This window comes from Blennius ocellaris (genome assembly GCF_963422515.1).
Source record: "Blennius ocellaris genome assembly, chromosome: 8".
NCBI classification, from domain to species: Eukaryota; Metazoa; Chordata; class Actinopteri; order Blenniiformes; family Blenniidae; genus Blennius; species Blennius ocellaris.
This window is the reverse complement of record NC_137657.1, coordinates 16823545-16848817: the sequence shown is the minus strand read 5'-3', so window position 1 is coordinate 16848817 and position 25273 is coordinate 16823545. Positions and strand designations below refer to the sequence as shown.

Below are 25273 nucleotides of genomic sequence, written 5' to 3'. Positions count from 1 at the left end.
TAACACACCCCCCCCCCCCCCCATAAAAAAAAGTACATTTATTTTGTCAACCCTTTTACCCTTGAGTAGAGCTTCAGTTTAAAAGAACGCCAGTGCCGTTTATGTCTCACCCCCCTTGTGCTGCTTCATGGTTTTACATGTTGACATCCTGCTGCTGATGCCGGCGATGATGATAAAAAAAACCAACCTCTGGAGTTGTGTTGGCCGATGATTGGTAATTTGCAGATGTAGGCAGGCCCAGACCGTCGCTGTATGCAGATCCGATCGATGGCCAGATAAAGAGCTCTGTCGGGGCTGTGTGCGCTCCTCTGCAAAGTGTCACTTGGGGTGTGTTTTAATTTCCGCATAGTTAGTTGTTTTTTCTTTCCCGAACACAAGCCCGAAGGCAAGCAGAGGGGCAGCAGAGATCAGACACAGACGCAGGAATCGTGTCAAAGAAAAGTTTCAATGGTTTTCCGAAAGTTGCCCGGTGTGTCGGCATCGGGCATGGGTCTGCGCCTGTCCCAGAAGTTCGTCTTTCTGCTCTTCCTCTCCGGCTTGGTCACGCTGTGTTTCGGGGCCCTTTTCTTTCTGCCGGACTCGGTCCGACTCAAGCGCATTTTCTTGTCCAAGACGGAGGTCCAGCCGGTGACGGTCGGCTCCGGGTCCGAGAACGATGTCCGGGAGCACCTGAAGAGACCCAAGGAGCAGGAGCTTCCGCGGGGCATGACCCCGGCCAAGGGAGACGGCAGCGCCGGGAAAGTGAAGGGTCTGAGCCGCAAACCCCCCGGTTCTCACGAGGCCACCGAGGAGCGGCTGACCGAGGTCAAAGCGCTGGAGGACCTGACTCTGTCCAGGGCCAAGCCGGAGTCCGCCTCGGAGAGAGCGACCTCCTCCAACCACTACGCCAGCTCGGATACTTTCAGTTACCACAAGTTCAAGAGGTGCCTGTTGAAAGCCCCTCTGGGGAGGGACGGCGGCAAACCGAGCGACCCCCAGACTAACGAGCGCCGGGAGAAAGTCAAAGAGGTAAGGAGCCTGCAGGGGCATCATCTGGATGAATGTTCTGAGTGTTACTGAGCTGGAGGCTGCAGGGTGACCTGATGGGGAACCAGGGCAGTAAAAACAGAGACCTGATCGGTCAGCATGGCAAATCATCGGAGTTATTGTTTTGTTTTGTTTGTTTTTCTTCATAGAGTAAATAAGTCTTTTTAATCCTGTCAAAACACAGCAGATAAATACCAGTGTGCTTTAGACTAACATAACAAAAAAAGTCTTTCATGAAAGACGTAATTACATTTCCAATGCTGAATGTGGCTGACAATACAGACGATCTCCGTATAGCAGCAGAGGGACTTTTGTTTGCAGAGCTGCTGTCAAACTGAACAAAATGAATTCCCTTTCAATCATATCTGTTGTCTATATTTAGCCAGTATCTTTGACCCTACTGGATGAACTCCTGTTGGAGTTTTTCCAATAAAGACAGAGAACAGTATTAAGGACCAAGCATGACTTATATTGGTTTTGCTCTGTATTTTCCCTTCGGCAGACATCCCACACCAACATTATTCTATATACACATTCCATATATCTAGATAAATGTCAAGGAGACAGAAGACAACAGAAATAAAACATATGTACATATATAGTGATATAACAGTTTTAATAGATGGGTAATTACTTCATCATTGAGGATGAGAGGCTTGGAGTTGATAAACTGTTGCTACTTTTTATAGGACTCACTGATTATTTCTAAAGGTAGACCGTTCACCTTTGTTTGCCAGAATATGATTAATAGTGAGACATCAGATTTCTATTTTTTTTTTTTTTTTTATAAAATCTGTTTAGTTTATTGAAGTCAGATTAGATTTTGAGGGGAGACATTTCTGGATTGGGTAGGAAAATCACGGCTGGGATCTCGGATAGATATTTGCAACATGTATTCTTCACATTAACAACAGAAAAACATCACTTGAATGATGCAGATGATGCCTTTTCCCAGCAGATGTATAGGCAACCTATAATAAAACTGAACAAATGGAGGGTAAAGCTGGGACACACTGAATTTATTGAAACTGTAACGGCAAGAAATTAAAACACGAGTGCAACAACAGTTGCAGGCTTTACATGGAAGACCTGCCTGGTTTGAAAGAGGATTTATTCTTTTCACTCCCGTGTGGATCTGGGTTAGCCCCTCGGAAAAGCTCCGCTTCTTGAAGATCCACTTATATCCTGTTGAATTCAAGCGTTAAGTCACATTCTGTCTGGTCATTCTGAATGATTATGCTTTTAGCTGTAGCACCTCCTCCACCTCCTTCACACAATCATCTGCAAGTGATATGACTGTGCAGTGAGTCTTTGGCCAGGAGCTCTTCAAGCTGTGTGCCAGCCTTTGTTGAGCCCTGTGGGTCCAATAAGGGCTCCAGAGTGGGAGCGTCTGGAGATCACACATCTGTACCCACTCAAGGCGAGTGAGGCTTTGTGGGGGGGGGGGACAGTCATCGGCCAGCGTGCACAGATGGGTTTCAGCCTTGGCGTGTGACGCAGACGTGTCATGTTGTCACGCGCGCTTGGGGTGTCACCCTCTTGCGCTGCTCTCATGTTGTTCGTTGCTGGAGGTGATGTGCTTGCATGATGACCGAGGTGTCAGAGGATGGAGCGTTATTTGCCCTCGTGCACCGAGCTCTCACTGACTCATGGCTTCTCTTTTGATGCTCTCTCAAGTGAATGTCAGTGTGACTTTGCCTTCCTGGTCTCCCAAGCTGAGCTTCACAAAATCCATGTCTTGGGGGGTGTCGCAGTCATGCAGGGAGATGTTATTACCACCACGCCCTTCTTGTTGCAGGATATTAATTGGAACCTAAGTTAAGGCATGCTCACACGCACTGCATTGCTCCTTGTTAGTGTGCGTTTGCTGAAGTGTTTGTGTGATTTTTGTTTTGTTATTGCTGCAGTTACAACCTTCCTGAGCCCGCTGGCAGTGTGGCAGACAGCTTCTCTTTGTCCTGCAGGCTTAGATTTACGCTGCCAGTGCAGGCTGACACACAGTGCGCCTCTGCTTTGTTCAGGTTTACAGATGTAGACCCAAAAGGTAACCGTAATATAGCTGTGTTTTGGTGGTTTCTGTAAGCGCTCTGATGTATGTTTCTGTCGTCAGTCTCTGAGCTCACGTTGTGGTCCATAGACGGAGCAGCTCTGTGAATGCAGTCTTATTTTTTTCAGCGTAATGGAATGCAGAAAGAGGGTATTTCCCTCCCAAAGCCAACAAAAAGGGTCCAGCCAGCCCGCAGAGTGCTTCAATGCCCAGACTGTGAATGGGCATCGTTTTTCTCAACTGCCAACAACAAGAAAGCAGACTCCCCACCTTCTTCCTCCCTGTGTACGTCCAATGCCAACAGAGGGTGAAACAAGGGACAATGACTGCCTGATCACACATCACAAATGTTTAAAGGCACCCCCTCCATGAGTGGGGACCCTCACAATCCCAGCAAAATGCTGCCAAAGTCACTAAGTTGCTCTGTATCTAATCCAGAAACGTCCTGCTCGTAGATCTTTCTCGTCCAAAAGTTCTCAGCAGGATGATGAGAATGGAGAGTCATGAAACCTCCCGTTTGTTAGTTTCTGATGCTGTGGCTCCCTGAGCTGGTTGCGTGGCTACGCCTCTGCCTCACCGGGCCCGACATGGGAAGTCGTGCAGCTTGGATTGCTCCACAAAAAGGTGCAGCCAGATCAACAGGAAGAGTTTCCTTTTCTTTATTCTGTCCACATTCTGTTGCTTTACCTTTTTGTATTACTCTGGCTGAGAGTGCAGTAAAAAAAAAAAAAAAAAAAAGTGTTGTATGCAGAGGAATACATCCAAAGAAACAAAAAAGTCGAGAGGACACGAGAGAGAGAGACATGGGGAGCTGTGTAGCTCCACGGAGCGAAGCTCAGCCACAGAACGAAGCCACATCTGTCTCCTGTGTTGGTCTCTGCAACATCACACACATGAAAAAGCAAAGTGTGCATTTAAAGGAGCTCCTTGTGAAGTCAGAAATGTTCTTTTCCCTTCGTCGTATGAATATTTACCAGAGCGATGCCGGTGCAGTTAAATCAAAGCCCTTTCATGGGGAAATTGAAGGATCTTCCATACTGTGGCCTGTAACCTATGATGAAAGGGATGAAGGCGACGCGAGGAGATGAGGGAGCTGGCAGTGTTGCAGTGAAGGGACAGACTCATTGTGCGCAGCCTCTCGTGACAGATCTCCTGGTAGAGCAACATACAATGATCATTATAAAGGTATAAAATTAACTCTCCACTCGCAACATATAAACTAAAACTTTCAAGCATTTTTAATCGTGATCAGTATGTTGTCTGATTAATCGAAATACAAAACACATCTTCAATTATGAAATGTTCAAAAACTCTTTGAGATCCTTTGTTCTCATTTTTATTGTCTATAAACAGAAATGATAAATAATGAAACAGGAATATTTCAGTTTACGACGAATAAATCTAAACTGTCTAGAAACACACGTTAGTTTCTATTGTTTCACATTTTTTTTAAGATGCTCTTCTACTAGTTTGTTGTCTGTGTTAGATACTCTCACTTTAGACACATGTGTACATGTACATGTTGAATTATGCAGCTGACTAAGAGCTGCAAGACTGTTGTGACTGTTAATTCATCCTGTTTGAAATCCACCTGTATCCCCATGATGACTAACAACTATCAAACAATCACAAATTCAGCATGTAAAAAAAAAAAAGAACAGGAAAAAGTGCACAGTGGTGATAAGACAGTTTTGGTTAAACTGTCCCTCAACGTGCTGGTTTACCAGCAGGAACCTCCTCTGCTTTCTACAACCTCCAAATGAACAGCAAGAAAAACACAGTCGACTTGGCAGAATTAATCAAAAAACAGATTGTATTCTTTTGTTTGTTTTCAGGAACCTGAGTGAAGAGCTCAAGAAAGCAGGTTTTACATGAATACAGATAAATACTGAAATACCTTTATTAATTCTTCATCTTTTGACTCTTTTCAGTGGTCATAGAGCTTGATGGACAGTCGCTGCATTTAACCGCCATACTTGTATGCATATTTGGCAAAATACAAAACAGGAACCATCAGACAAATACTAAAATCTATGCATGTTAACTACAAATAAGTACATTAATTGACACCGAGGTATGGTTCTCAGGTTTGTTTTTGTCAAATATGCATACAAGTATGGCGGTTAAATGCAGCAACTGTCCATCAGGCTCTATGACCAGTGGAAATAGTCAAAAGATGTAGAATACAAAACAAAAACACAAACGAAGAAAAAAAAACCTAAACATAATAAATAGGTAAAGCTATAGTATATAAGATAGACGTAATCATGGTTGTGCAGCCACAGACAATCTGAGATTATTTTCTGTGTAACGAAATTCACCTGCGAGAAGCTCTGGTTGTTAAAAGTTGCTCACAACCAGTAGAAATGTCGCATTAATAGTGATGCTACAGATCCTTAAATATTTGATGTTGCTGAAGTGAGTATTTTTTTTTTGTTGTTGTTTAAAAGTATGATTTGGCTCTGGTATAGTGGGTTGAGCTGGCTCATTACCCAAGCACACGCAGAGACACACAAACCGAACACAAAGCCTCGGAAATGGGTGCACTTGCTGCCGGACCTGAAATCCCCTTATAGCGGTAATGACCAGTGAGCTGGGTGACAGTCTGAATAAAATGTTGCCGTTAAGCTGGCGCCTCCTGGCCGGCTCCGAGCGCCGTGACCTCCCTGCACCCGTCGTTCCCCTGCTGTCTCCTGCTACGAATCAGGTGTGCCAAGCAGCCTTCGGTCTGAGCCAGGAAAATGGCCGCCCGCTGAGCGAGAAGAAAGAAACGGAAGATGAACAAAGTCCCAAGAAAAGGCTTACACTTTGCCTGTGTTCCCACAGAGCTAGAACTGTGGTGCATTTCCTCTCCTCTGTGGATGCTGTGCAAATGTCAGTGGCTGGTGTTTGGGAATCTGAGACCACGGCTGTCTTTGGCTTTGTTTATGTAGGGGAGTGAGCCACCGGGCCCCTCTGGGTATTGATATATTGTGCAAGTCACTGGCATCTGAGGTAGATAATATCAGCCTGTCGGTGCTGCTGGACATTGATGTGGACTTTCTCTGCTCCGTAAGATGGGAACAGACTTTTGTATATTGTCTTTGTAGACATCTTACACATTCCGGTGGTTGTATCCAGTCATTGTTATAACAGATCAACCTCAATTTGTTGTTAAGCTCATGAGCAGCTCACAATGCATGAGGAGCAGGGAGATAGAGGACTAATTACTTTAAGGTAAAGCAGTAAATATCATCTTCACAGGGTTAGTTCTTGTCACATTTGAGCTTTATGCTTACTGGAGTGTTAGTTTATTGTAGCCTAAGGAAAAATATATCAACGATAGGGAAGTTAAGGCTTTATTTTGGTGTTGCAAGCCTATATAAATGAATAGATGTTGCATGTAAAAACACCTTTTTGAACGGTAGTTCAGTGTGACTTATGTGCTCAATGGTGTGAGTATAGTTTTTGGATTCATTCCAGTGTTGCACAAACAAAACGGCATGTTCCAGTTTGGTCTATTGATAAAACAAAACTGTAACTGCTGCAGGTGGAGTCACAGTCTGAAGATCATTGGTGGAACCATCATAAAAACAAGTGTTTCATAAAGGAAACTGTATGCAAAGCGCATGCAAAGTGCAATATTTCGCAGATCAAGCACAGTGGGTCTGATAGGATAAACGTTTGTGCAAATTTGGCATCACGTGCACACATGTGAAAGCGTACCTATAAGGGATTGTATCTATCAGCTTTTCAAAGCGAGACACACATTTTGTACGTTGGTCTTTATGCAAAATGGAATATCAGGCCTTTTGTTCCCAATTGGGCAAATGCTTGGAGGAGTTCATGCTAATAGTCTGTGTGATTCACTACAGGTTGGAAACCATTTACACTCGTTTGAAATGGAATTTTAACTTGGCTCAGTCTTCAGCAGAGGTGCTGCTTTTATTGTGGTGATAAGCATTTCCCATGCTGGCTCCCCTCAACTTTTATTTTCAGACTTTAGATTTTAAGTTGTATTTCTGTGTGTTCCCTGTGTTCTAAGGTCTTTGCAGCCTTTTGTTAATGTGTGATTTTTTTATTTTTTTATTTTTTTACTATGGCACCCAATGTTGTTTAAGCCTCCTCCATCAACATGTCCAACGCTGTGGTATCACATTTCATTTTGTGCTTGTTTGGGCTTGGCGGTCAATTTATTCACTCCATGGCAAAACACAAGCAAACCAACATGGGGAGGATATTGTTTAGTAGACTCTCATTTGAATGCTGTTTGCACTTGACTCCACTTGCAGTGTTGTTCTTGGTTGAGCACGTGGACAATGCACACAGTCCAATATCATTGTGACCTGTTTGTGGTTGTGATGCAGTCCATATCTTTTATATCAATCTGTTTAACTCACAGAGGGCCACGGAGGGCTGCAGCTGATCCATGTTGACTTTTGGCAAAGGCAGAACACCCGGGATAGGTTGCCAGTCCATCTCAGAGCAAATAGACAAATAATCATCCACACACACGCTCAGATCCCCAGCTAAAGGCCAATTGATCTCAAATGCATGTTTTTGCGCACTATTGTAAACCAGAGAAAATACATGCACACATATTGAGAACATGCAAACTTCAGACAGTCGGGGACAGTCTGGGAAAGTCAGCCATTACAGCAATGTTTGGCCCTGGAGCCAATATTGTGCTTTTTAATTATATCTCCTGTGTTGTCCCAATATAAATGCCATTTTGTGTAACATGTCAACACTTTTAAAAGTCACACCCTTTTATTAGAGCGGTTTTTATATCCCAGTGCTGGTGACAGCTGTTTCCAGAGGCTTTATGTTTTCAGGTCGTCCATTCTATAGTTGTGAGGGGGATACATCAGGATTGCCTGGAGGATTTTTTCATTAAATCCGACATGGATGATCACGTGTACTCGGGGATGAACTGATTAGATTGTGCTGGTTGAAGGTCACTGTGTCCTCAGAAAACATGTTCGTGGCCTCTGTTTTTGACAAAATGTCACACAGATGTGTTGATGGATGATGTTATAATGTGATGGCGTTCTATATCCATCAAGGTCAAAGATCAGCTTCACAGTCGCGTCGTAATGTTGTTGACGAACCGTAACTCAGGAGCAGGAGACCGTATTCATATGGAGGGGAGTAATGATTTTGTGACACCAAACCTGGAAACCTTGGAACTGTTGCCCAGTTGAAGATGTTTCTGTCTGAATTTTAGGATACGAAGCCTTCGACACATATGATCAGATCCTGTTGTAAACCCCTGGATTGGTTTGCAGAGGCACGCCAACCTGTTCTAGTTAACTGCCATTGTGGTTTAATGTGAATGCTGTTCAGTAGGGAAGTAGTTTCAAACGGTGCTTGTAGACAGCATGATTTCATCTTTTCATATAACCCCCAGGGCTCGTTTTGATCATCTTTTTTATATTCCTCCACCTCGTTCTTAAATGCAAGTTGCTTGTGCTCCTCAATCTCTGTGCTGAACTGTCTGTTTTAATGCTTATATTGAATTTACTCACATTTATTTATAAATGGGCAAAGTGAGCTTCACTCATCCATATTCAGAGACTCTTAACGCTTTATCCACATTAGGGTTGCTGGGAGCGAGAGCCAACTCTGGCTTACACTGGCTAAGAGCATGGCAGTCCCTGGACACACCGGTCCATCACAGAAAACCATAAACACAAATTCACTCGTGAGTTCAATTTAGAGACACTGACTTATGTGACTTGGCTTCTCACATGTACACATCTTAAAACATATGTCTTAAGGCTGTGGGAGGAAAACGAAGACCATCTATCCATTTTCTATACTGCTTTATCTAACTGGGGGCTGCAGCTTATCCCAGCTAACTATGGGTACAAAAGCCATTTGGAGTCAACAGTTCCCCTCAAATGCTCGAGTTCCAGGAGAATACACCCGACACGCACTCACAGAATATGCAAACTGCACACAGAAAGGCACTCAGGCCTGGAACCGAAGCCATGGAACTAGCTCTCAAGCATTTCGAGGCATTCACTTCCCTGATTTTGTTTCGGCTTGTTGGCCGCTTTATTTTTTTCGGGATGCACCCATGTCCACAAATCCCCAGTTAAGTACCGTAATCGGCCCTTCTGTTCAAAAACTCTACATGACCCCTTTACCTCAACGTTTGCTTTCCAAAGCAGAAATGATCAATGTGCTGGTTGATGCATTTCTCCAGATCGTGCTGCCACGCTTGAGCAATTTAATGCTGATGTGGTGATGACCTGTAAAAAAAAAAAAAAAGCTTCCTGAAACCTATGTTTTATATAAAACCATTATTTCTTCTCAATTCTCGCTTCTTTAAGCTCAGGCTAACCCCTTGTCTACATGGGCATTGGTTAAATCAATTTAGAACAGTTTTTAATGGCTGTAAAGTTGGAATGGTATCTCTTCAGGAAGTGTGTGCTTTGTAGAATAATGGCAAGAAAGAGGCACATCAGGTCAAAACGAAAAAAAGAGCCCAGCAGAAAAGCATATTTTTCTGTGTGTGATAAAGGCTGATTAAGCTATAAAATACCAGGTCTTTTCCCCGAGGCTATCACTGCAGGAAGCAAGTGATCGGGTGAACTGGAGAGAGGAAAAGGAAGGATGTGAGGGAAAAGGGGGAGATGTTAGCTAACATCTTTCTGCATTCGATGCAGCTTTTCTACCCGTATTCCCTTTGTGATGGGGGCACGAGCTTCGGGGGTAGTTTCTCTGTTGAGGCATGCTTTTCAGTGAGGTGTTTATATATGTTTGTGTACGTGTGTACGTATATGCATATCTCATGTGCAGTAGCATGAACACGTTACCCTTTGTAGTTAGTTATGATATGCACATAGGCTACTATATGCAGCCACCTGTATTTTGTTCTGTGCATATTTGGGTTTTTGTGTGTGTGTGTGTGTGTGTGTGTTGGTGTGGGTTACAGGCAAAAGTAGAGGATTAGATCACATCTTGAAGGAATAAAGTCCCTCGAGTGCCCTTCTCTCCTGAGAGGCCAGTCAGGTTCCTTCTGTTCATGCAGGATTTAACAACTGAAGGGTTTATGAATGTAATCTGCATTTTCTCTTCAGCCACGTGTTTGTGTGTGTGTGTGTGTGTTTGTGTGTGTAAGGCTGGTTTACGAGAGCATTGCAAGTTTGTCAGCAGTTTTGAGATCACACCCGACTCATAGCTTTTTTTTTCTTTTCTTTTTTTCTTTCTTCTCCCAATGACGTGGCCCCAGTCAACAGTCTGCAGATGCTTTTCATTCATTTCTCGGTAAAAATCCAGATTTTCACAGAAAGTCCCCACTGTTGTTATCTCCCCTCCACTTCCATATTTGCAGTCCTGACCACTCTGTTTGTTTGCTGTGCTTGCCCAAGGCCCATCCACCTCTGTTTACTGAAGGCCTGCAGGTATTGCATCAGTGGCCTCTATATGCAGACGGCTACGTCTCAGACTACATGTTGTCAACCTCCCCCCCAAGAACGCATGCACGCACGCACATAACGGCACTCCAGAGGTGGGCAACACTCTTGGCAGTGTCTGTATGTTTTTCTTGAAAGTAGATTTCCGCTTTTCTCAGGTTTCATCACCCGGCCTCTGAAAAGTCTTTCTTATACTATCATCCATGGCTGTGATGTTGCAATAAGTTCCATGGAAGCCCATTTATCTTGAGTTCACAGTACAGCTGACATAATGGGGTCATTGTGCGTATACCTCTTAATCCTGGCTCCTAAAGGCATGTGATTACTGGAAAAAACACACACATTCATCCCTGACTGGATCGTCTCCACTTTCCTCATGGTTTCTCACCAGACATTGACTTTTTGATAAGGCCAAAATTACATCACCTAAAATAATACGTGGTTGTTGCTTTTATCAGGACTTTCACTCGTCTTTGATATTTCTTGGAAATTACTAAACAAGGGCTGCTACAGGCCCATTTTTATACCATTATATGCCCTCACTTACATTAGTAGCTCTGTAATCTTTTTTTTTTTCCGAGAAAATGTGTTTGTCCAGACACTGCCAGAAGCCCTTTTTAAAATCAAAACAGAACTCTTAACGTTCTTTAAAAAAAAAAAAATACAGCTGATATTTTTCAGGTCCATTTGATAGGTGTACATGCACTTCAGTAACTCAGCTATGAGTCTCCTCTTCATTTTGATAATTTTTGTCATCAGATGATAACAAAGATGGCAGAAAGTTTGAGTCCATCATATCGTAATGGTTTGAATCTCAGTTATTTATGACTGTGCTCCTTTCCTTCTTCTAACAGTCAATTTCTGCTGCAAATTCTGATTCAAACCAGGATTCCCACACTTCAAGTCCAAGACTTAATGCAATGCACCACCAGGTGGAACTATAAAATACATTGCAGTGTTGTTTTTATTAGTTTCTGGCAAATGTAGCAGCCATTTTAAAGATGTTATTACAGATTTCACTTCGAAAGTCATTACTAGATATGACGGAAGAAAAGGACAGAATAGAGATTACAACCATGCCTTCCACTCTGACCGGTGTTGCGCTGCGAGCAGCGGATCGAGATACGCAGCCAATTTAGAGGAGAGCGCTCTTTTCGAAAAGACTGTTAATTACACGTGTGTGTGTGTACCACAGTTGAAAGGTAAATAAGGTCCACTAATGATTAACGGCCCCTAAAGCACTTTACAATGTTTGTCACGTTCAGCCATTCACAGGTACATTCGCACACCGTTGGAGGCAGCCGCCATGCACGGTGCTCAGTCCATCCGTTGGTCCAGGACATTTTGATATAAGGGCAGACGGGGGGGTCGAGTCCACGACACTCCAACTGAGCGATGACCCACTGTACTCGAACCATAACCACCATTTAGGACAGCAGTAACCCACAATTCCCTCAATTGCACTATTAAATTGCATGATCCTTGAATGCCTTGTATTTCTATTCAATTCCATTCTATTCTATTCCATTCTATTGTGCTTGATTACCGTTCCTTGTATGAACACTAGCCTGTTTCTTTCGTAGAGGGAAAACAACGTATTATTATGCGGCTGCTGTTGGGAGGACATCAAACACAATGTTCTTAAATATACACACATTGCACGCATGGCTGGTTTTGACCTCTTTCATTCAATCACACATAAATATAGCTTAATTTCATTAGCCTGTCACTTTCCACAGAGATGTTGTTATTGTGTTGACAGCAGTGACCTGTCAATATTGGTACTGATGAGCTCTGCAGCAGGTGTGTTTACAGCAGACGCACTCCATTCGTTTTTTGTTTTTTTTAAATAAAAAAACCAACATTTGAAATCCTGATGCTTAGACGCAGCAGAGCATCAACTTAGTCGTTGCAGGTTGCCTGTTTGCAATATAGTGTTGAGAATTGTGATAATGACAACAGAGCAAAAGATAGAAGCAGCCTTTTCTGGTGTGTGTGTGTGTGTGTGTGTGTGTGTGTGTGCGCGTGTGCGTGCGTGCTGAAAATTGTGGCGATAAAAGGCCCAAGAATACCCTTGTTTGCTGTGTGCACTGCTTGACATCCTCTGCTCGATGCTGAGCAAAATTGCCACCGCCACTTTGCCCCCGAATCCCACCCCCTGAGTCCCCCTCCACACGCCCCTTCCTTTCCCCAACAGCCTCACCTTTTTCTCGTTGGCCCACTCGGGCAAATTCAACAAAGAAGAGAGGGGGCAGAGTGGCCTAGATGTGCCCGGCAGAATATTGGAGCCCCTCGCTGAGTCCCAGCCCCTTGCCTTTATGCCTGCTTAATTGGTCAGAAACAACATGCATGGCTGTGTTCAGCAGGGTAATGGCGAGACATTAGAGTGGGCCGGGGGACCTCATTTCATCACTCTTTGCTTGTCTTTGTTTGGTCCCACTTGTGATTTTTTTTTTTTTTTTTTCCTATCCACCCCCACACCCCCTTCTCTTTCTGTTTGTCCTCCTCTCTTCTTGGGGATGTGTGGCCCCGGGCGTGTTTACAGCCGCTGCCCTGCCAACTAACCCGTCCTCTGAACGCCGAGCGAGCCAGTGCGAGCTGCCCGGCTGCTGTCCGCTCAGATTGGTGCTCCTGCTATATTGCCCCTGTGTTGTGACATGATTTCAGCCAACTTCCAAGATGGATGAATAACACTGTCAAGCTTTTGACCCACAATTTAGGCGGATCCCCGGAAGACAACGTCTTCTTTTATGCAGCAGCGTTGCTTTTTTTCCCCCAAACCAGCCACTCCACTCATTTCCACCGGACAATGGCTCCACGTGGAAAACCCATGGTCGGTAAAGCGCTATGGACTTTTTCCTGGGTCAAGAGGAAAATGTACCTCCCTGGTGATTTTCTACATCGTGAGCATCAGCGGGCAAATTGCCATTAATTAGCTGAATGCTTACAAGACCGTTTTAGCCAGAGCTGGGTGTATTTGTTCATTATTATCACAATTAAGTCCCTAATCAAATGGCAGCAGTGGTACTCAGTACTCATTAGGGAGCTGTATAGATTTCTCCCGTTTCCATCAAGGTTGGATGATTGGCTAGCTAGATAATTGCAATTTTCATCCGTCCACAAGTCGTTGTGAAGGCAGGAAGGAAAAAAAAAAACAAATAAACTGATTCAATAACCTACTAATGACTGTTTGTGTGTGTGAGAACAACCAGTTCAGATCATTAATTGGATGAGAAGTGTGGGTGACGGGCTCCTCTGAATATTTCTCTCGCATTAATGCGGCAGGTCACAGAGACAGCTGGATGCAGAGCGGAGGCAGTGGCGTCTTAAAATGAAAAAGGTCCTTCAACCTCTTCTCGGTACTTGTCATAAGAAAAGCCAGACAGCCCAAAGTGTCCTCTATGAATTATCACTCAAAGTCCTCCTTTAATGGAGAGCTGCAAACATTTAAGAGCTTCTCTTAAAAAAAAAAAAAAAAGTACAACTCTTCTGGTTGAAAAAGTGCAGCTAAACTCTTCTCGTGCAAGAGAAGACATTATAACCTGAGTGTGGAATGGTTTGAAACATATACGCTCTCTCATCATTTAAACATGTAATAGAAATACATGTTTCCTCATTTCTACTTCACTTTTGAAACCAGTTTGCTTTTAACAGTGATATCTTCTGTACTGTTTAGATGGGAAGTCCTCACTTTCTCATTCAGAACAGAGTGAACGGTGACACTGTGCGCACCAACAACAGGAAATGGGTGTAACTGGCTGTCCACTTTCAGAAGTGACTGCGGTGACGGGCGTTTTTATTTTCTTATTTTTGTGGAAGAGCCCAGATGGGATGTTTCTGTTAACCAGCTGTGACGGCGTGTGGCCCTGCGGTGTCATGCTGAACCGCTGCTGAAACTGTTAAATAATGAAGTGGTGGCTGATCTGAGCCGTTTCCACAAGGAAAACAAAAACGCTCTACTTGTTCTCAAGTTGTTATTCTTTAATAGATTTTTTTTCTAACCCTTTCATTCCTGTTCCGTTACTGTTGAGAGGATTTGGGATACTTACTTAATAATGGCAACAGCTAGACCAGTTATGATGTCTCGGAAATACCACAAGCGAAGCAGAGAAATGGTTTTGTCTTTACAGTGCCCCCAGAACTTACTCAATCACATCGAAACGCACAATAATATCAAATAACTGGCAGATTTTAAATGTTAGACTTTTCTTGGTAGAGGGAGCAAAATCAAAAACTCATAGCACATTTTTGAAAAACATCCATAAAAATTTATCAATCCAGTCAATCAAGTAGCAAATTGTTCATGGGAGTTCATTCCCAATCCATTTGACTTGTTTTTATATTTTTTTGTTGCTTAGTTATCAGAATAGTTGTTTTAATTAAAGCTTTATGTTTGAAATATTCATGAGTATTCATATACTTTCAAATTAATTGCTATAATTTAATTACACTGTGGGCTTTCATTTAATTGAATTCAGTTGACTTAGTTTGGTATGTGTGACTTTTTAATTGAATTAAATTAAATGTACAAGTTAGTCAGGATTTAAACTAAAGTTAGAATAGAAAATGGAGTCATATTGGGGCCCTGTAACACTAAAACATAGAAGCAGAATTTGAGCTTCTTTTTTCTTAAAAAATAACCTCAGATATATAATTGATGTTGACGACAGGCCTGGTTTCACACTCAGTACTGAATGAAGCAGCTATTGTTTGAAATTTGCAACACAACTATATTGCTCGTCCTATTGTTAACAATTCTGAATTACATGTAAATCCTCTTTTCCTCAATCTTTCCCCTTAAAGCATGAACATGATTATGACCTCTCACCATAAAGATTCCACACTTTAAAGCATTCATTCATTTGTCTTGTGTTGATTATAGGTTGCTTGTCACATGTTGAATTTCTATGGGACTTCCTGTGGTAGGTGGGAAACAGGAAGTAGAATAACAGGAACTATACAAACAGGAAGTAGAAAATGGCTTTAGCTCTTTTTGTAGCATCTGTATCAGAAGAATATCTTTTCATTTTGAAGGACGCAACAGCTGTAAGTTGATTTCATATTTTTAAAAGCTTTGAGATCTATGTTCATGGATGTTGTTGACAAGCGATCGTAAGGCAATGTAACATACTTTAAGGTATTGTTTATTGATTTCTTGGATCATGGAATTCTGTAATCTGCAGGCCTTGCCCGACATTGCCGGTAATCTAATTTTTACATTGACCTAGGCCAGGACAATGTAAACTCAACAGGCAAACATCTCATCCTGGAGTAGAGCAAGGACCGTTTTCACGAGTGTTTTGTGCTCACGAAGACATTTATTCTGAATTAATTTCAGTAATAAATCCATTCATATTCGAACTGCTTTATTCAACAATGGACTCTTAGGCACTGGAATTGATCCCATCTGATCATGGATTAAGAGATTGAGCGTTCGCACAAGTATTTCACTTTCCATGTGTGTTATGGATGATTTACATAGAATAACACTATGAGAGACATCAATCACAAAGAGCAGAATTCAAATGATGGTTTTGTATAAAATGAGGCGCTCCCATCAGCACAGAAAGCTTGACGTGCTGGTGGAGGCAGTTGTCAAATTTATTGGCGCCTTGCAGTGAAGAAATTTGAATTTTTGACAAAGAATTGAAATTGCAAAATGTGAAATGAATGGTCTGGAATAAAACATTTGAGGTACAAATAAATGAATAAAAAAATATATTAATAATGACTGAAGAAAAAGGCATGGTGAACCAGCTGAACGAATTCTTTTCACCACAATACCAGCAGTATCTCTGCCGAAGGCTGAGCCTGTTTGAACCTTCTTATCAAATATGCATTTTTTTTATTAATTTTTTTATTGGGAACAGATAATGCAAATAAAACATGAAATTACAGCTTACATTCCCAGATTTTTAAATATCCATACGACATAAACTGCAAAACAACAAATGCATATATAGTTGTACAAAGACAAAGTAAATAAACAAACAGAAAATAAACATTGTTCCATATCTTCATTGTTTTAGGGATACATTAGTGAATCACATCTTAAAATGAGTTGCGTTGTTGTTCTTATCAAATATCGATAAAAAAAACCCCACACACAATTGTTAGGTGTTGTACATCACATTGTACATGACTCGGTTTGCATAAACACACAACCAACATTCAATATTCTTCAAGGCAATATCTATCTATTTTTGAAAGGAGGTATTTAGAGCTGTAAAGGCCATAACTTCTTGAAGTTTTGCTAACTTCTTTGTTTGTCTTTTTGATAACTTTAGCAAAAGAAAAGAACCCCTGAATAATTTGTAATTTCCCAACTACGTGTGGACTTCGTGAGTCAGTTGGCAAACCGATCGTTCAACACACTGCGGCTCAGCGGCTGTTATGAGTCAAACGGTTCCTACCTTTTATCCCCTGTGTTCGGAGTGGGGAGCTTCTGAGTCATGCAAATGATGTAATTAAACTTTTAATGTGCTAACTGTATTGAAACAGTGATCCATCCGAGTTCATTTGGCTCAGCATTGGAGTGGAAACCTGCTGCTAACTAAACCTCCCCTCAGAAGATGTGAGCCCGCTCACCCGCTCTCTGGTAATGATGTCTGCAGGGAGACGTGCGGACACAATGGCAGAAATCAAAAAACGACGGCGACGTGTCTGAAAGGTCGAGGCCAAACCTGTTTCGCTTGCACCTGTGAGACGGGACTGTTTTGTGTCAGGCAGGAAGATCATGTCAGTTTTCATTTAAAGCGATTCAACATATTAAAAAAAAAAAAAGAAAAAAAAGTGACAGTTCACATGATGATGGCAAAGCAGCAATTTTCAATATTATGGTAATTACAGATTTCATAATAGAGTTTTAATTATGAACAGAGTACAGTATGTTCAGGCATTAAGGGTTTAATAAATTCAGTCCTTACATCACGAATAAATTGATCTTTCACATGGATTTCTATTGAATTGTGTGACTGGCATCCCAATCAGTCTGGCCTTTAGATTGGATGTGTATGTCTAGATGAAGACTTGTGTCTTAGCAACACCAGTTTATTTCTTCTTTACTCACTGCAAAATAACTGCCCAGTTTCACATGCACAATGAAAGAGAGATTAATTGGTTTTGGACTGTGTGAGCCTTCGAACTGGTTTGATGCTTGTGTTGTTCTGATTTAAAAGTGAGTGCACGTTTAAAAAAAATAAATAAATAAATAAACAAAATGCACCCCTCTCAGCCTCCAGAATGCTTGAAGAGTGTTTGAGGCTCGAGTTCGGCTGTGTCTGGAAGTAGCACACGCCACGTCAGAATACAAATGCTCTATTTTCTTTTTAAATTATTTGTGTGGAAAGTAGCGACAGATAATCCCTTTGTGTGAGAATCTGAGCAAAGAGTTTTTATTGTGATGCTATTTTTTTTTTTGTGATGGAAAATGTGCATTAAATATGTGTTAAGTGCACTTTTAGGGGTCGGATGAGCGCTACACATTAAGCTATTCCATCCGTTGGAGGCCAGGGAAGCGGTGGGTTTCACTTTGCTGGTTAGTCACAATTGAAAGTGAAATTTACAGTGTGGTTTGTTGCTGGAATCCACTCAGAAAATTGTGCATACCGATTTAATCACTGAGGTCTTTGAAGATCTTTGAAAAGAGCTTCACACGAGGCAGGAAACACTCGCAGTCGGTTAGAGAGCGATGGTAAACAAGATGACATTTTTGCCAAATCAGCTGCCACCTGATGGGAATGAGTGCAAGCGTGCGTGTAATCTCAAAGGAAACGTTCAGCACTTCGTTAAAGGAAGTGCGGCGGGTCAAAGTTTCGGGTGTTCAGCGAAAAGAATATGTGATCCTCTGTTTCATTAAAGTTGTAATTTTCAATTCCAGGTTGTGTTATCGAGAGTATCATCCCATATGCCATGTTGCTTTATTTCTTCAGGTAGGCCCAGAGTGCCGAGTTATCAAACCCATAGAAAGGACTCCTTCGGCTACAACGCTAAAACGTTGCTGTGATTAAAGTCTTTTATTCTTTTAAGGAGTCACAGATGTTCCAGACTTCTTTTTTTTTTTGTGATCTGGAAATTACGGTGTCACTTGTCAGTGTGCTGCTTTCACTCTACGTATATGAAGAAACATAAAGCATCTGTAAGCCTGCTTTTGTCGTTTTGTTTTTTCACCCCCTCGAAGTCCAGCCAGGTTTGGACTCAAAAAAGCAAGTCAGGCCTCAGGAAAAAAGTTTGCACAATGTTTTGTGTGTGTGTGTGTGTGTGTGTGTGTGTGTGTGCGTGTGTGTGTGCGTGTGCGTGTGTGAGGCTGTCAGGCCCATTGCCATTGTGTTTTCCAAGTAAAATGAGATTGATGCTTACAATTAATTCTGCAATGACCATTAGCTTAAGAGGCGAGCCCTGCAGAATCAGCAGCAGGGGGTGGGTGGGCACAGACAAAAGCTGTGAGTGTGTGTGGTGCTTTAAATACAGTTTGCTCCGGGACCTTTGAGGCCCACCGAGTCTTTACAAGTGACGGCTATGTGCTGACTGGAGTGAATAAAACTCATCAGGCCCCCTTCAACATCTGCTCCGTCTTCTGCCTTCTTTGTGCACGTGAAGGTGGCTGCGAGCGTATAGTAAGCATGTCATTGTAGTATGCTGGCCAATATAGGACACTAAGGCTGAACCAGTGAGATTTGTTTCTTTAACATTCAGAGGAAGCAGATTCTGTTATGTGGAGGCGGAGAAAAACAGGCTGCCCACCTCTGAAGATAAGTAAAGCCCAGAGGGCTTTTTCCTCTGGAAGATATTTCAGCATGAATATGCATAAAATCTAATCTCCTGTTAGTCTGATTATTCAGCATTACTTTGCCGTGCTTTCTCTCAACTATCACCATTGAGGAAGAAGGTTAAAAAAAGCTTGTAGGTTATGTTGGTTATGCCTTCATTATGTCTGGATGCAGCTCCTTCAGTTACTTCATTAGTTATGTTGAAGGGATTCACTTTGAACCCTCAGTTTGTTACAGTTACATAGAAGATGATATTCAAACCGTAGTCAAACATTTGTACTATATTGAATAACTACTAATAGAAAATTGTAAAACAAATCTTAATTTTAGTAAGGTACTGGATTTCAGTGGAAAATTGCTAGAATACTGGACAGCATATGATCTACTAAAAAGACTTCCAAAGTGAAGGAATTGAGCTTTTAAAACGAGGCATTACAGTGGCCAACAGGACAAGATTCACAAGTGGATCACACATTTGTCATTTGAGATCCTCAGTACAATCAAAAACACACAATAATCTTGAGTAACTGCCAGATATTGAAGTGATTTTGAACGGAGCACCAGCAGCAGCATTTTGTGATGACTCTAAACCTAAAAAAAAAAAATCATTAAATAAATAAAATAAGTCCAATAAATCTCCCTACAAATTAAAGGACTGCATCGCATTTTGGATGATCTTAAATTAAATGAGCAATAATCTGTTGGGAATATAGTGGGTTATTAACCAGTTAGTGGACACTGTGTGCCAAAAAAAGCCACTCAAAATACATTTCCATTCATAATAAAAAGAAAATTATACTTTAATGAGACATTTTGACGATAATGGAATTATTTACCATGAAAAGAGCGAGCTTGCTGGTGCTCATCTGGGTTTTGTATTCCTCCTTGCAGCATGGACGCGAATGTGGATGCCTTGTCTTTTTTTTTTCCCTTCCTCCTTTGTTTTATTCTGGAACAGCTCCTGCAAGAGCATCACTATCACACACACGAAGGTCTGTTGGCCGGGGGACAAACTTATTTTAGCTCCAAAGTCGACACTCGAGTGAACTTGCAATGCTAACAGAGCTAAAGGAGCGAACAGAGCAGAAAAGCCAGAACCAAAACAAACAGTGCGGATGTTGGGCGCAGGCTGCTACAGGCAAACCGAGCTGACAGTGGTGGAGGTGGCAGCGTGACAAAAAACAACATTCATATTAATGCGGCACTGCTTCTTGGTTTGGCATTATTTATTATTTCCCTGTGGCGTAGCGATCTGGCAGCCATGTCCTGTCAACACCTGCATTAGAATTAGTGACTATAACCTTTTCTTTTCGATTAATCGCATTACCGATTTCTTTCTAGATTAATCAATTCAAATCTCGCAAGTCACACTTTAACACTGTATTGTGAGTAATAAAACAAATGTGGATGAGTTAGATGCCATTTCCCAGTTTAGATTAATCACGAAGCACCATAACAAAGTAATTTAGATACATATCTGACAAGAAATATAGGATTTACAGGTAATGACAAATGAGTAATGGCATATAATGAATAAAGAGTGTTAATAAAGATTAACACAATAACAGTCCCGAAATGACATACATGATGCATCACTATAACTAACTATAAGACTCATAATCTTGTCTTATATTCAACAAAATTTGCAAACAATCATCCGTAACACAATATGTGTTTCCCAACCACAAAATGAAGCTAATGGCTCTGTAATCTTGCCATGCGGCACATTAGTCACGAGTTACTTGCCCAAAGAGGCTTGAAATTGACAACGAGAGAACAAATGTGCTCACATTTAACACACTTTACACACCTGGACACCAAAAGATAGAAAAGCTGCACCTTGACACGACAAGCTTAGATTCATGGTGCATTCATGGTCATCAAGTAATTAATGGTTTGACTAATTAAACGCATGTTTCTACGAAAAGAGTCTAATCAACAAAAAATAAAATTTTGCTGGTGAAGCCAGCATTTCAAAGTAGACTACAGCAAATATATTAAACACAGGAAGAGATTTGAAAATTGTGAACTAAAAACAATGAATGGTTTAAAAAAATAAAATAAAAATGAGGGTGCCATTTGGTGGGATGGTGGGGTAGTGAGAACTTTTCTCCGTTGTAAAGCCAATATAGCCAGCAGACTGGACAAAGAAAACTACCAATATACTACAGTAAGTGATTCTGACAACTCTTATGCATCTCTAGTGAAACTCTTGGTTGGCTCCAAACTCAGACTGTGCACATACTCTTGAAAAGAAGCATGTTTGGATAAAATAAAATTGTTTCAAAGTAGTTTTTTTTATCATAGTTTCTTCTCAGAAATGGCACATTTATTCTTATTGTGGTTCTGTCACAAATTGCACGATAGCACAATTTCAAATGGACCAGGAATTAAAAAAAATAACAACGGCACAGATATATATATAGAAAAAAACACTATTGATTTTATTATTGTGAGAAAGAAGATCAAAGAAAAAGTTTCACTTTTTTAAGTTATTTTCAATGAAACTATGGTGGTTTGTAGAAAAACAGGATAATTTAACACAAAAGGTAAACAAGGTATTGATTGTATCATTTTGATCCTTGGCCGTTACCATTTGAGTATTTGTATTGAGAATCTTTGTAAAATTCTTGTGGTTGAAGGTTATTCCTGTAGATTCTTATCTCTGAAACTCCCACCATATTCTGTCGGTCCCTGCCTGGACTTTACACCCTGATTAACAACTTTCTGGTGCCATTTGGAGTTCACACGGTGCCCTTTAAGTTTGGCATCTTTAATTGGTTCGAAAAGATTGCTCATGTTGACTACATTTGCGGATTTAGCAAAGGGTTTGTACTGTAAATACAGCGTTTGGCATGAGAAGTCTTTGTTTGGATTAATGGTGACATATTTATGATCAAGAGCATACGTGCATTTAAAAAAAAAATTTTTGGTCACTCGTGGCCTCCTGGAGCGAGTCTGATTTTGTAGGTTATCTTGGGGGATGTCACACTGGGAAATTCATCTCCCCCCTCCCTGTGTGCTCAACTCATTTGTTCAGTGCTTGTGTTAATAATTTATGGCAAGTGTGAAGTAAGGGGAGTTTCAGGTTTCTCCGGTGTGAGCCCGTTCCTCAGTTCTCAAGCCTTTAAGATCTGTGGACTTTCTCCTCACACAGGGCTTCAGATGAATTTCAAATCACAAGTCACTTCTGTCCCCATTTGTGGGCTTGTTGTTCATCCTTCTCTACTGCATTTGAAATCTTGAATCAGCTGCTGTGCCACTGGCCTCGACCTGCAAACTTTAAAAATGTACTTCATTGTCTGCTTGCCATCACTCCTGCTCAGACAGACGGCCTCATTGGCAAGCGGTCCTTCGCATTCAGAATATTCTGTTAACATTGTGGGTCAAAGACCATGCTGATTAAATTTCCAGCTTTGAAAGTGACGCAAGCCCGCGATTATGCAGTGTCTGTCAAAAATGCGTCGCAGGCAGCAGGTGAAGTGTGGAACAGATCAGCGTGCCGCCATAAAAGGTTCGACTGGCTCCTCAGCTGGGTGCTGCCGCAAGCTCGGGCGGGATCTTGCTCAGGTATTTAATTGCTCACAGGGATTTAGTTGCAAAGAATTGAAATGGCTTTGATTTTGTTAAAGGTGTGCAGGTCCTCCATACTTCTCTCATAATAAAAAGAGCACAGAGTTCATGTGGACACAGCTGAACTGTTACTCATGAAATCAGCCAGTTTAATTCACTGTGGAAGCCAAAGTCATGAATGTAGTTATGAGTGATGCTTGGAATTAATTTAAAAGAAAAATTTATTTTTTTAAATATATCCAGTGGATGTGGTCTCTTCAGGCGTTGCTGTTATGTTGACGTGTAGAGACAAAATAAAGGTCCCCGCAAGGAAAATCACTGCAGCTTTAGGTCGTGGGTATGGTTGAGTTTAGAATAGAACTGGAGCAAATGATGTAATTCAATGTAATGTCCATGAAAAGCATGAAAACACTATTGTGTGCGTGTTCTTGTTTCTCTGTACAGGTGGGGATGTTGGCCTGTTTGTACACTGATATATGACTACTCATTTTCCTCTGGCACAGATATTGAGATGCCTGTGGGGAAAAAGATTGAATTCTTAGGTAAAGACACATTTTTATGCAGGGGTTTTCAAAGTGTAGGGGGAAGAGCCCCCCCCCAGAGCTTTGAGCACCTTCCAATCCTGAGCCAACCTGCCCAGACGCTCACAACACACATTCTGTCTCACAACAAGTTGTGATTTCTGGTTGAATGACAGACTTTTTAATGTTTTTTTTACATCACAACAACTGTCTAGATCCACCGGGAATAAGGTTTTTGAGATGAAATATGATACGTCCTTTTATACATAGTTCACATAGTGAACTGATGTTGTATTTATGGGTTTGCTGGAAAGCAAGAAATCATGCCGGGAAAAGGCATTCCCCTAACCCCCACACTTTGAGAACTACTGTTTTACCGTCATGGTGTGGATTGAGTTTGACAGAATTAAGTTATGTGGTGACCTCAATCTCTTTAAGCAACCACATTGTGGGAACTTGTACAGACAAAGTTATGGCTTCAATGAAGAAAATCTTGAAATTGTTCAGTGGATATTTGTGTTATAGTGAGGGAAAGGTAGATAAAGTAGTTGGTATGTTTGAGTTTTAGGTGGTTCAGCAGGCAATGCATTCAAGTCAATGTAGTGTTGGAAACTGTGCTGTTCTTGGATTGGTGGAGAATTCACATATTGAATCCGAACTAACCATTAGCACCATTGGCCAACTCATAATTGAAGACATTTGAGGAAAGTTTCCAAAACACATTTTGAACACACAATTTGGACAAAATAGGACAATTAAGCAATTATGTTAATAGTATGAACTCAATTTCTGGGGGGGCAAATATTGAGGTCAGTGTAAATGTAGACATATTCAGACTAAGGTCAGTGTGGTAGGGTTTTGGGTGTCTTCCGCAGTTTGTGACCAGTCCAATTGAAAACTACACAAGCACACATCTCGTCATTGTTCGCCTGCACCATCATTGATAATTTGTCTATGCTGCTCCTGGCACCATGTTTGACTCTCCACTGTGAGCAGTGAGAGGGTCCACACTGTGTAATCCTTAACCTCAGGCTCATAAACCTAACCTCCAACTCTTATCCTGTTCTAACATGTAGGAGGCTGTGTTACAACTCAGAGGGGGGAGCTGATTAATGAGCACTTTAACTCCCACAGCATTGGACGCTGAAATATATAGAGTGGACATGATTGGATAAAAGCCAAGCAAAAGCCCACACAGAAGAATTGTTGCTATGGACTTTGCAGGTAGCCTTTGTTCTCCTAATCAAAATGTCCATCTCTTACGAGGTAGTGTCCACGTAACGTCTTTCTGAGTCATCCCACACTGAAGTTAATGCGGCATAGTGTGCATGTAAACAAAGCTATTGGCTAAAGGTCAAGTGTTCCTACAGCATTCCCACATACTTCAGAGGTTGCGCGTGGATTTCGACACATTTTCAAAGACAAGAGGTACCACATAAGTCCATGAAGATTCACTTTTGCCAAGCTTGTATAAGAGATAAAACACATATTTAGAATTGGAATAGTTGGCTGTAAACTGAAAAGATTGAATACAATTGTCAAAAATGAGTTGGTTTGTGTAAAAGTATAGTAAGTAAAGTAATAGACTGGAAAAGCAAAAGTACACTATACTGGTGGTACCGATATAGTGTAAATTCATGATACCCACTAATGGTATGTTGGGGCAATAAATCCAAGGGTAAGCCTCAGCTACTATATGTTCACGTCAGCGATTATGGCACTTGGAGAGCTTGATATCTTAGGTGGTACACACTGACAAGTTTGAGAACCACTGATGTAAGTACATGTCCTCAATATATGTTCTACAATGTCCATTAGAAAGAAGAGCAGCTGTTCTTGTAAAAGACTTGGTCAGACAATGAGAAGATGTGGAAGAAGGGCCCAGTGTGACTCGGGTGATCTGGAAAGATGACAGAGTTCTAGCACTGTAGGCGT

The 25273-nt window shown here is 41.5% G+C and overlaps 1 protein-coding gene across 1 annotated transcript in view; it reads left to right on the top strand.

Annotated features, from left to right (window-relative positions):
• Positions 1-242: 242 nt before the first annotated feature.
• Positions 243-25273, top strand: part of LOC308134058 (mannosyl-oligosaccharide 1,2-alpha-mannosidase IA) — a 227189-nt gene continuing 202158 nt past the window's right edge. The window contains exon 1 of the mRNA XM_080501666.1: positions 243-1008. Within this exon, the coding sequence (XP_080357792.1) occupies positions 448-1008 (561 nt within the window). The 5' untranslated portion in view covers positions 243-447. The remainder of the gene's footprint in view (positions 1009-25273) is intronic.